Genomic DNA, 12,550 nt, shown 5'->3' with positions numbered 1-12,550 from the left:
TAAAATGACCAAGTGTAGAAAGGATGCATACATAGAAAGGGATAGGGAAACAATGAGGTTAGGTTCAATACTAAAGGGATAGGGAAACAATGAGGTTAGGTTCAATACTAAAGGGATAGGGAAACAATGAGGTTAGGTTCAATACTGGACAGAGAGAAGACCAAAGACCAAGATCATCATTATAGTTGGGAATGGAGGGAGAAGTAAGAGATTGATGGGATCAGAAGTTCAGGAAATACAGAAATTAGGATGAGAGTAGTGGTTGGAGATGATTGGGCAGAAGATTATGGAGGTAGTTGGTACGTGGTACGGAGACAGCAGTCTGAGGGAAAGAACTGGATCACTGGGTAGAGGTTGATTGATGAGGAGGACATCACAAAGGCAGTGCTCCAAAGGGAGTGGAGCAATTACAGGATGGAATTGATAGTGAAGATGTTAACATACAGGACGTATGTTAACATTAGGAAGAGCAACAAATTTCATTGCCAGAAGCCCAGGCAAATTTGACCCCATCAATGAATGCAGAAGCAAAAGCTCACACTCTTTAAGTATTGGGTATTTACCATGTAGAAAAAAATGAAAGTGGCATCAGAATTTTGTTAAGTACTTAATAGTCCAAGTGCAATTGTGACAGAACAGCAGGAGCAAATTTCCTAAGTGGCTCTCTGCATGCTCACAATAACTAATCACGTTTAGCAATCAACCTTTAGGTAAAATTCAATCTCATAGCACACAAGAAAAACACAAAGCAATCAAATTTCTAGTCTAGTGGACTGAACTTAATCATTTTGGCAGCACAGAAAATGTCTGTGTATGAAATAGATTAATTAGAGAGAACTACAGCAAAAGAAGCAAATCAAGCTACACCTGTAATGGATTTCTAAAACCTGATGTGGGTGTCCAGTCTAAGAGAGTAGGTTTGCTTTCTTATTCAAAATTGACAATCATTAAGTGATGAAACAAGTCAGAGAAATAGTAAAAAAAAAGGATATGATGCAATGTCTAAAATTATTTCTCTATGTAGTATAAAATTGAACATGTTTTCTCTCATTCTTCTGAAATAAATACTTGAATGTAACAAGAAAATGTGTAACTGGATCCAAAGCAGAACATGCTGAAAATACTCAATAGAACTACAATGAGAAGAAATTCTATACTTGATCCAGTGTTTGTGCCATTGCTACTCAGAACTGCTGCAAAATGATATACAAAGGCTTCCATCATTGGTTTGTCACCCATTTTGCCGCCTTATTTCTCAGGGTAGTGGTATTCAAATATTCCCTACTTCTGAAGTAATTTATTCACAACTCAGGAACAAATTTTACAAAATATTTACTCTATTAATATTCATATTGTCACAGCAGCTCTTACTGCATGCAAGTATGTTTAATATAATCCACAGGGGAGAATCAATGTTATAAAGAACATTGGTGACTTTTAGTTATGTTGTATAATATTGATCTTGAATTCTGTAAGAATATTTCTATTCCAGAAATTCATGAGAAATATTTAACAGACTCGGGCATAAAGATCTGTGTCTAGAAATTGGACATTTCTTCTTGGGTGCTATAGAGCCTATAAAATGTATTCCCCCCCCCCGGGAGTTTTCATGTTTTATTGTTTTACAACATTGAATCGCAATGGATCTAATTTGGCTTTTTTGACACTGATTAACAGAAAAAGATTCTTTCGTGTCAAAGTGAAAATAGATCCCCACAAAGCAATCTAAATTAATAACAAATATAAAAACACAAAATAGTTGATTGCATAAGTGTTCACTCCCTTCAAGTCAGTATTTAGTAGATGTACCTTTGGCAGCAATTACAGCCTTGAGTCTGTGTGGGTAGGTCTTTATTAGCTTTGTACATCTGGACACTGCACTTTTTCCCCCATTCTTCTTTACGAAACTGCTCAAGCTCTGTCAGATTGCATGAGGATCGTGAGTGAACAGCCTTTTTCAAGTCTAGCCACAAACTCGGTTGGATTGAGGTCTGGATTCAGACTTGGTCCCTCCAGGACATTAACTTTGCTGATTTTAAGCCATTAATGTGTAGCTTTTTGACTTTATTCTTGGGATCATTGTCTTGCTAGAAGACAAATCTTCTTCCAAGTTGTGGTTTTCTTGCAAACTGCAATCAGATTTTCCTCCAGGGTTTCCCTGTATTTTGCTATATTCATTTTACCCTCTACCTTCACACGCCTTCCAGGGTCTGGTGCATTGAAGCATCCCCACAGCATGATGCAGCCACCATCATGCTTCACAGTAGGAATGGTGTGTGTTTAACGATGTGCAGTGGTTGGCTTATGCCAAACATAGTGTTTAGTCTGATGGCCAAAAGGCTCAACTTTGGTTTTATCAGACCATAGAACCTTCTTCTAGCTGACTTAAGAGTCTCCAACATGCCTTCTGCCAAACTTTAGCTGAGATTTCATGTAAGTTTTTTTTCCTCTTTCTCTTTATGCCCGTCTCCCATAAAGCTGCAACTGGTGAAGCACCTGGGCAATAGTTGTTGTATGCACAGTCTCTCCCATCTCAGCTACTGAAGCTTGTCACTCCTCCCGAGTTGTCATAGGTGTGGTAAACCATATATATATATATATATATATGTTGTAACTGGGTTAACTGTCTGGACACGCCCCTCCACTGACTGCCCTGTGGCTCCTCCCACAGAGTCCTGTATAAAGGTGTCTCACCTTGCCCCTCCCCCTCAGTCTGGGGGCAGACACTAACCGTGGAGGTCGTATTGTACAGCGAATAAAAGCCTTTCAGTATTTTACCAAACCTCAGTCTTTTGGAGTTATTGAAGGTGCTTCAGTAGGTCTCTTGGTGGCCTTCCTCATTAGTCCCCTTCTTGAACAGTCACTCAGTTTTTGAGGATGGCTTGCTCTGCTCTAGACAGAATTACAGCTGTGCTATATTCTTTCCATTTTTTGATGATTGACTTAATTGTACTCCAAAGGATATTCAGTGACTTGGAAATTTTCTTGTATCCATCTCCTAGCTTGTGCTTTTCAATAACCTTTTCACAGACTTGCTTGGAGTGTTCCTTTGTCTTCCTGGTGTAGTTTTTACCACAAAACTGACTCACCAGCAGTTGGATCTTCCAGATACAGGTGTATTTTTACTACAATAAATTGAAACACCTTGACTACATACAGGTGATCTCCATTTAACTAATGATGTGACTTCTAAAACTAATTGGCTACACCAATGATGAAGTGATGATTTGGTGTGTCATTTTAAAGAGGGGTGGATACTTATGCAATTAATTATTTTGTGTTTTATATTTGTAATTAATTTAGATCAATTTATAGAGATCAGTTTTCACTTTGACATGAATAAATCTTTTTCTGTTGATCACTGTCAAAAAAGCCAAATTAAATCCACTGTGATTCATTGTTGTAAAACAATAAAACACAAAAACTTACAAGGGGATGTATAATTTTTATAGGCACTGTACATATGACAATAATACCAAATCAGAAAACACATAAAGTCACAAAATTGGGACATTGAGAAAATAATTATGGTGGATTGAAATTATGGCCCATTTAAAAACCTCCCTCCATGTGCTTCACAGGCAGCAGCAGCTTGCTAGACCAGATAGGTTGTGTGAGTGGGTTAGATATGGAGATGGGGAAGTGGTGGGAGATGGGGAAATGGTGGCAATGAGATGCAGGAATAAGAGGGATGGTAAGAGTAATGGCAGAGTGGTTTGCTGGAAACTGCTCACAGGTTGAAGAGTTTATTAGCTGACACAAATTTATTTTCTAATAGAAAAAAATCATGGAAAGATTTTTTTCACAGAAGAACAATATGAAGGGGAAGGGAATACAGTGGATTCCAGTTAATTGAGAAACTTTGGGACCAGTAAATTTTGGCCAATTAAGCAAATGGTCCAGTTGGCTGAAGTTTCATGGAAATAGTTAAAAAGGTATTAAAAAAACAAACTGTTTAAATGAAATGTACAACAAATTGAAACACTACCAATACTGCTACAGTACTATAAAACTACATTAGTTCCTAATAGTTATTGACAGAGAAATTCAACCAGTGTATGCTCCCATGTCGTTTTGATTGACTGTAAATGAACAAAATTAGTGCAGACTCCAAGTGCAGATTATGGACTGCCTTCACACATTTTTTTTGATGATTGCATCCTCTAAATCTTCATTATCATTGTAACATTCAATGCGACTGTTGATACCTTCAAATTCTTTGTAGATCCTAACTTACTGAAGTAGTGAAATAATTTCATTTTCACCCTTGTACTTTTCTGGAATCTCCAAGCCTGAATGTTTGAAACCACAGTGAGCAAATCAGTTCTGAATTGCCTTACTGCTTATTTCTCCACAATGATCAGTGACAAGTTCACTGTTTTATTTGAACACACACAACTGATGCTATTTCAAAACTGTTCACTCTTAGCACAGTGTAGTGTCCAACGGCCACACAAGTGCACACGACTGGCGCAAGTTAGAAAGTATTCAGCAACAGTCTGCTGTCCCAATTGAATGGCGTAGTGTCTCAATAAAGAATACAAATCCCAGTTTTTTTTCTCAAATAGTTTTTGTTCTTTGAGTTGTTCTAAGTAAGTGGCTGTCTCAATTAACCAGAATCCACTGTACTTTAAACCACACACAATTCCTATTTTCATATTTATAAACATTTAATTGTATGGTGATAAAGAAAGCAGTGTTCACAACTTTTGATCCAATTTCTGTAGTTAAATAATTAAACTGAGCTGTGCATTTTGATAACATCAATACATGCAGGAAATATGACAAGCAAATGAAACTTGCAGTAGAGTAATTGACACCACTATGTCTCTGATCCAATTCCCTGATTGGCAGGGCTTCTGCTAGAAATGGGCACACTTAAAAACAGGCAAAGTTTGCTTTTATGTGAAAATTACTCCATTGAAATAAATTGAGTGGATCCAATTTTTAAGTATAAGAGGATTTATCCCTTTCCATTATATAAGAATCTTCTCCATTAGGACATCTTTGTTACTGTACATCAGAACTGAACATTTGTCAATTCATTCTACACAAATAATTGTAATGATGACAAAAATAGTTTGTTTTAGAGACGTTTTCCTAGAGACTTTAACTGTGACTTTTTGTTTGCTTTCCCACTGTCTCTGATGTTACAAGAGACAGGGTGATTGGCATGTCATTCTGAAACAGTAGGTTGTAACAGTATCAGTTCTACTGATGTATCAACAAGTAATGTGATATGAAATTTCAATTTACAATATCTTACCAAGTGTCTGCTTTTTATTAATTTTTTTAGACCAGTAATCTGGATTGAAGAAAGAGGACCAGGATTAAAACGTGGAAAACGTATCAATTTTCAATTTAAATCAGACCATTTGGATCATATTCCAGAAGTGCCTAATAATCATGTTGGACTATTTATGAAAGACCTCAACCTGTTTGCCCAAAAACTAGTAGGGCAAAAGCTGACTGACGCCTCTGAAAAGAAACGCATCCTTCACTGTCTGGGCCTGGCAGATGAGATTAGAATTTTTTGTGAACAGACACCACCAAAATAAAATTATTGTTACATTTCTGACTCTGCAGATATAATTGACATTCTGTTAGATTAATAGAAATTATTTTAAGGATTAAATACAGTATGTATGCCTGAACTTTAACATTTTGATTAATACAGTTACCTTATTAGTCCTTTGCAGAATTTGTGTTAAGAAAAAGAAAGTGATAGTTATATAGTTATTTCATAGTTATATGTTACCAACAAGCAGGTGGATGAAGTCTGACCTCTGGAATCTTTTTGTTTTGTTCTAATATGATAGCATTTGCTAAAACTTAACATAACTGGAAATACTATTATTCTTTATAAAGGACATAATCTTTGTGTTAAGCAATAAATGGGGCAAGTGTTCTTAATATTTTGCTACATTTTTATGCACTCTTATTAAGACTTGATATACAGGTATGTAATAGTTGAGACTTAAATACAGTGGATTCTGGTTAATTGGGCCATTGGTTAATCAGGGTAGCTACTTACCTGGGACAAAATCTAATCAAAAAAATAGCTGGAACTCACTTTGTTTATTTGGGACACTATGTCGCTTAATTAGGAGAATGTTGCTGAATTTTCTAATTAATGTCAGTCACATGTATTTATGTGGCCGTTAGATACTACACCATGCTTAAAGCGAACAGTTTTTACTTAGCGCTGCATGTTTGTGTTCAAAAAGCAGTGATTTTTGTCACTGATAATTGGCAAGAAATGAGCAGTAAGACAGTTTTGCTCACTGCAGTTTCTTGCATTCAGGATTGGAGACGTCAGAAACAGCCAGTAGTGAAGATGAAACAATTTCACTTTTTCAAGAAGTTAGGAACTATGAAGAATTTGAAGGTTCATTTCATTGAACGTTACAATGAAAATGAAGATTTGGAGGATGCATTCGATAAAAGCATTGTATGAAGACAGTCCATAATCTGAACTAGGTGTCTTCACTGATTTTGTTCATTTACAGTCAATCACAAGAACATGGGGTAACACTGGATGAATTCTTCTGTCGATAGCTATTAGGAACGAATATACAGTTTTATAGCACTGTTGTATTGGTAGTCTTCTAATTTGTTCTGTATTTCATTTAAATATATAATTTGCTACTCAGTTAAACAGTAGTTTGTCAATTTTATTCCTTCTTAACTATTTCCATGAAACTTAGGCTAATTGGGGAACCGTTTAATTGGGCTAAAATGTTCTAATCTCGGTGTGCCCCAATTTACTGGAATCCACTGTATTATATTTCCATAGTGACTAAAATTATTAGCCAATCATTACCCTGTTCTCCTTTAGTTATGTCATATATAATAAATGAGATATAATTGAATTTGAATGAAAGAATGACTTAATAATCTGTGAGATTCTTAAATCATTCTTGTGATTACTTCAAATAAACCAGATTTAGTATTATGGTGAAGGTTCAATGTGCTAATGTAATTTATGCAAATTATGTCATTGGCTTGTCATCTAATTAAATTAAATTGATTTCTGTTCTTGTCACAACTTGTGAATTTTAAAAATGTAACCAAATGGTATGTAAGAGCTAGATTATACAGTTAAAATATCAATATAAGTTCACTTAAATAGGTCTAAAATAGCAATGGCAAACCCTCTAAATGCAATTTTCCAATTTTACCCTCCACAATCAAGATCAGTCAGTCATGCAGCAATACATTTAATAGTAACTAACATTCTTTATATTTCAATCATGAAATTCCCCATGTATGAACTGGAATGTCAGCAAACTATTTGATTTCTGAGAAATTAGAGAGGCACCCCATCTGTGCTATAACCTACCTTCACTGAATATCCAGCAGGTGTATTAAATATCATTGCAAAACTAGAAGCCTAGTTAATATTTTCCACTTCCCTTGCCCGGAGACATTGAAACCAACCAGAGCAACAGCACATTATTGAGACAACAAAGACAAAACATGCTTTCCTGATCTGTTCCATGTTGGATATTGGAATTTCAAAATAAACCATTGATTCATTTTAAAAGGAGAGTTCTGAATTGGATGGGAAGGTCTATAACCACTATGGATTTGCAGTTTTACAGATCCTCATATTCTTTCAAGTGTGTCATCCAGGTTCCACAGACATTTTAAAATTTTAATGACAGAACAAAAATTCAAGATATTTGTCTTAATGAAATTGGAACTGTGGTTCTCTAAGAAAGTATTCTAATACAAGCCACAATATACAATGATATCCAAACACAAGAGATTTTATTTTTTACTTGGAGTTGTCAGCATTGATGTTTCTAATTCAGATGTATTCCATCGTCATGTTGAGTAGGACTTACTCCCTGACAGATTTCTGAACAAGGTTCATTATCTCTTCTGTTGTTAATGCCACTATTATCCTGCAGCACCAACAATAAGCACAATCACAAATGTTATATTCTCAGAAAGTATGTTTCATACATGTTTCAATCCTGTTACTTCCACAATTGCAGACTAAGATGGGAGAAGGAAGAGTACTTGGACCAATTAGTCTTCAGATTTTGTACACTGTTATGTCTCAAATTGATAAAAAGCTCGAATAACATGGTTAAGAGTTGTTGTCCTGTCAGCCTTGCAGGAAATTGAAGCTGTTCCAAAATTCTACCAGGATAATTGTTATTTGCCTGGTTACCTGATTTCACAGGAACAGAGATTTTGTTAACGGCTGCATGCTGGTTCAGCTCACAGCAATTCTGCTTCTCAACTCCGGCAACCTGTTTTAAATGCTGCACTTGGGTGCTGTGTGAAGTTCGTATGCTCCAGTCTGCCTGTGACCAGGTGGATATCCCCTGGGTTCATTGGCTCCTCCCTCATTGCATTAACAGTTCCCATTTAACCTACAAACAAATTGTCAGCAAGTAATTAGATCCTGAAAATGTTCATTAGAACGTGAGGGCAACAGGTTACAGGAATAATTACACTGGACAACAAAGATTTTGTGCTGTTGATCACAAAAATCCTTATTACACACCATTGTTCTGAAATTGCCTATATTTGTTATTTCAATTCATAGTTCAAGTCAGAATACCTGATGCCAAGATTAAAGAAGGCATTTTTGTTAGTCCACAAATCAAACAGGTCATTAATCACAGGCAATTCGAGACCTTCTGGGACCAGAGAAAATCAGATGAAAGGCATTCAAGGATGTTGCATAGCACCAAACTACATGGAGCTGGTTGACAACATACTTCAAGCATACAAAACCATGAAATGCAACGTCACAAAGATTAATTTTCTGCATTCCCATTTAGACTTCTTCCCCGCAAATCTTGGTGCTATCAGTGAGAAGAATAGTGAAAGATTTCACCAGGATATTGAGGTCATGGAGAAATGATATCAGGGCAACTGGAATCTATCAGAGCTGGCTGATTATTTTTGGACATTTAAGCGACAAGCCTCAGACACTGAGTACAAATGAAAATCACCTACTAAACATTTTTAGCTTAGTTGAACTATTGCAAAGCATTGGCACCATCATGCAATTAAATACATCATATTCAATAAAAATTAATTTCTTGTTTCTGCAAATTCCTACATGATACAACTAGTCTGAAATTATATATGTGTTCAGCTGCAAGCTGTCTATCATAAACAAAGTTCTGGGGAAGCAACACTTCTGAAAAAGTTTGTTGTCCAGTATCAGTGGGGGAATGGAATTACTCTGAGTTGCAATAGGCAACAGGCCAAATGGCCTCCTTGCATGTCAGAAGAAAATATATGTAACTAAAAACAGGTATGTTATTAAAAATGGGAATTCCAATCTTTGTAGACATATGCTGCTCCACTGTTAGCTTTACCAATATACAACCTGGATGTTGGCTTTTTGTTCCAATGGATGAATAGTGTGAAGTTCTGATACTTAATTTTGGTTTGTGGAGGGGCACTGACAGTTTTAAGAAGTAGGAATTTTAATCTGTCAGGTTTTAATAGGGATTAACATTTCACAAAGAATTATTTTCTTCAGTGCTATTTCTCTTAATTCCTATTTTATTTCTCTTTGAGTCTTATCTAACAATTGGTTCATCAGTTTAACTCATCTTTGTTCAGGTCCTGTATTGAATATTCTAGAATTCTTCACTGATTTGTTTAGGAGAGAAACAGATACTTGGCCTGGTCATTCATATTCTAGATGTACTGTATTAATATGACATCGGTTTCCATTGTACAATTAGAAAGACAGGCTGAGAGAAATGGGACGGAGTAATGACAAGTCTAAATAAATGATTGACAGGAATTTTTGTGTCATTAAGAAGTAGCTCTAAGGTGCTGTATAATATACAAGAGATTATTATCCTTAGGTATTCATCTACTTTTCATGTGAAATAATTCAAATGAAGGCAGAAATAAAAAGAAGGAAGTTATGATGTGAGTTATTTTTCTTGCCATTAGCAGCTAACTCTCAAATACAGTGGATTCCAGTTAACTGAGACACATTGGGACCAGTACATTTTGGTCCAATTAAGCAGATGCCCCAATTAGCCGAATTTTCATGGAAATAGTTAAAAAGGTATATAAAAAAAGACAAACTACCGTTTAACTGAGAAGCAAGTTGTATATTTACATGAAATCATTAATAAATTAGAACACTACCAAAATTACTACATTATGATAAAACTGCATTAGTTTGCTAGTAGTTTTTGATGGAGGAATTCATTCAGTGTACGCTGATGTATTCTTTTGATTGACTAAATGAACAAAAGCTAGTGCAGATAGTGGACCTCATTTAAACAGTGCTTTTGATGATTGCATCCTCTAAATCATTTCATTGTAACATTCAAGATGATTATCGATGCCTTCAAATTCTTTGTAGTTCTTATCTTGTTGAAGTAGTAAAATTATTTCACTTTCACTCCCGGCCATTTCTGGCATCTCCAAGCCTGAATATCTGAAACCGCAGTGAGTAAAACAGTTCTGAATTATATTACTCTTTATTACTTGCCAACCATCAATGACAAAAATCGCTACTTTTTGAACATAAACACGCATGTGATACTATTCATAAACTATTTGCTCTAAGTGCAGTGTAGTGTCAAACAGCCAAAAGCCACTGATGCTAGTTAGAAAATATTCAGTAATCGTCTCCTGCCTGAATTAAGCAGCATAGTGTCCCAAATAAACAAAGTAAATCAAGGCTATATTTTAAAATTTGTTTTTGTTCTTTAAGAGTTATCCCAAGGAAATGCCTGCCTAATCAACTGATGGCCCAATTTAACCAGAATCCACTGTATTGAATTTTAACATTGAAATGCCAATATTCCACAACCTTGGAGAATAAATTTCTGTAACTCATTTACATTATCACTTTAGTATAAGTGAAATGATTTTATCTTGAAAGAAATAACACCATTTATTGAAAATAAAATGGTGGTACTTCATTTGTGGTCTCCTAACAACAAGTTCATTGGGAATACTAAGACTCAGATCAAAATTATCAATATAGTAAGCAGTAATACTAGATTATTGTTCATTGTCTCAGTTACTTTAGTCACCACATAAAAATGATCTGGACAAAAAACACATAAGTGACCATTCAATCATGAGCACTTCTGGGTGCAATGAAACTGACAACTGCCACCATTCATGAAGGATATGTTAATTTAAATTGTAGCAAGGCAAGTAGAATACTGAAGCAGCCATTTCAATTCAGCTGCTAACTTGAACATAGATTAACATTGGGCCAATAGTCAACAATATAGATTTATAATTTATAGCAGCACTCCATGGTAGGGCTGCAGCAATAGCACAGGAATCAAAATATGTAGTTTACTGCCAGCTCTTTAGTCCAGAGATGATCTAACAGCTGCCTTATGTGTACTTAACAATACATTTTGGTTTACATCCATTTTTTTTTCATTCTCATCAAAAAGTGAGATTCACATAAAGTCAATGAATAGAAAAGATGGATTGAACACTGTCAAGTGACTGAACAAATTGGTGTCCACTCTCTTAATTCTGTCCATTTTAAAATTGATCAAATTGTCATATTTAGGAGTATTCTCGTTGTTTTGGGGTTCACATCACCTGCCTTGAATGCTAGTTTGTGTGTAGAAAGAACAATGGATATAGTCTACAGCAAGTTCACCATGGTGGTCTTTTAGAGTAAAGACAAAACAGTAACAACTCGTTCAGCCTTTGACAAAGTAAAACATCCCAAGACTTTTGATGGCCACAAATTAGTGTGGATGACCAAAAACTTGTTCAGTGAGGTAGGGTGTAAAGCGGGTTTTTAAGGGAATTAAGAGAGACTGAGACACTCTGGGGGGATATTTCAGAGATTCAGGGATTGAGAGCTGAAAGCATAGCATCAGAACTGCTGTGATTATAATCAGGAATGTGCAAGTAGCTAGAATTTGAAGAGCACAGATGTATTTATACAGAATAACAAAGAATTTTAAACAAAACTCCTGCCAAAATAGCAGATGGAAACATGCAACTATAATGCTTGTAGGAGATTGAACCTGTTCCCAATCTTTACCACTGTTACTCTTTTCCTGGTTACAGAATTTCACAGGAACAAAAGTGATATTAAAGTAGTGCAGTGAAGTGAGAAGAGCTGCTGCCTCATATCACCAGTGATTTGGGTCTGATTTTGACCTTGGTGCAATTTGTATGGAGGTTGTGTGTTCTCCTGGTGCCTTTGAGTTTCCCCAGGGTTCTGAAGTTCCTTTGCACATTTGAGGACATGCTGTTGGATTGATTAATTGGCTACTGTAAATTAATCTTGCCAGGGGTGGCTGTTGGGAGAACCAGTGGAAAGTCAGAGCATGACAATCATTTGCAGAGAAATAGATGGGAAAATGGGACTGATCGGATTGCTCTAAGAGCCAGATAGTTGATGGGCAGAACAGCTTATTTCCTTGTGAAATACGAAGTAAGTAGGAGGTAAATGAAATCTGAAATATCACATTAAGACTGAGAAAAATAAAACAAATGGCAGAGATGTGAGATTTAAGACCAAAATGAATAGTTGTCTGAAATTATTAAACTTGATACTGAGTCC

At 35.7% G+C, this 12,550-nt stretch overlaps 1 protein-coding gene and 1 long non-coding RNA gene across 10 annotated transcripts in view; one reads left to right on the top strand and one right to left on the bottom strand.

Annotated features, from left to right (window-relative positions):
* blvra (biliverdin reductase A) overlaps positions 1 to 6,995 on the top strand; it is a 61,983-nt gene extending 54,988 nt beyond the window's left edge. For all 6 annotated transcript variants that reach the window (XM_072253620.1, XM_072253618.1, XM_072253622.1 and 3 more), the window contains one exon: positions 5,297 to 6,995. In XM_072253620.1, coding sequence (XP_072109721.1) covers positions 5,297 to 5,558 — 262 coding nt within the window. In that variant the 3' untranslated portion in view covers positions 5,559 to 6,995. The remainder of the gene's footprint in view (positions 1 to 5,296) is intronic.
* The window catches only part of LOC140195396 (uncharacterized), a 30,652-nt gene that overhangs the window by 5,663 nt on the left and 12,439 nt on the right, over positions 1 to 12,550 (bottom strand). The window contains exon 3 of one of the 4 annotated variants that reach the window (XR_011885462.1): positions 7,798 to 8,387. The exons of 2 other annotated variants lie outside the window; for them this stretch is intronic. This is a non-coding gene — a long non-coding RNA (uncharacterized lncRNA). Of the gene's footprint in view, positions 1 to 7,797; positions 8,388 to 10,177; positions 10,436 to 12,550 lie in introns of those variants that run through there. One more of the 4 variants, XR_011885459.1, reaches the window with a different exon arrangement.

Source organism: Mobula birostris, chromosome 3, assembly GCF_030028105.1.
Source record: "Mobula birostris isolate sMobBir1 chromosome 3, sMobBir1.hap1, whole genome shotgun sequence".
Taxonomy (NCBI): Eukaryota; Metazoa; Chordata; class Chondrichthyes; order Myliobatiformes; family Myliobatidae; genus Mobula; species Mobula birostris.
Note: the sequence above shows the minus strand (reverse complement) of the source record. Positions and strands in the feature narration are given on the sequence as shown.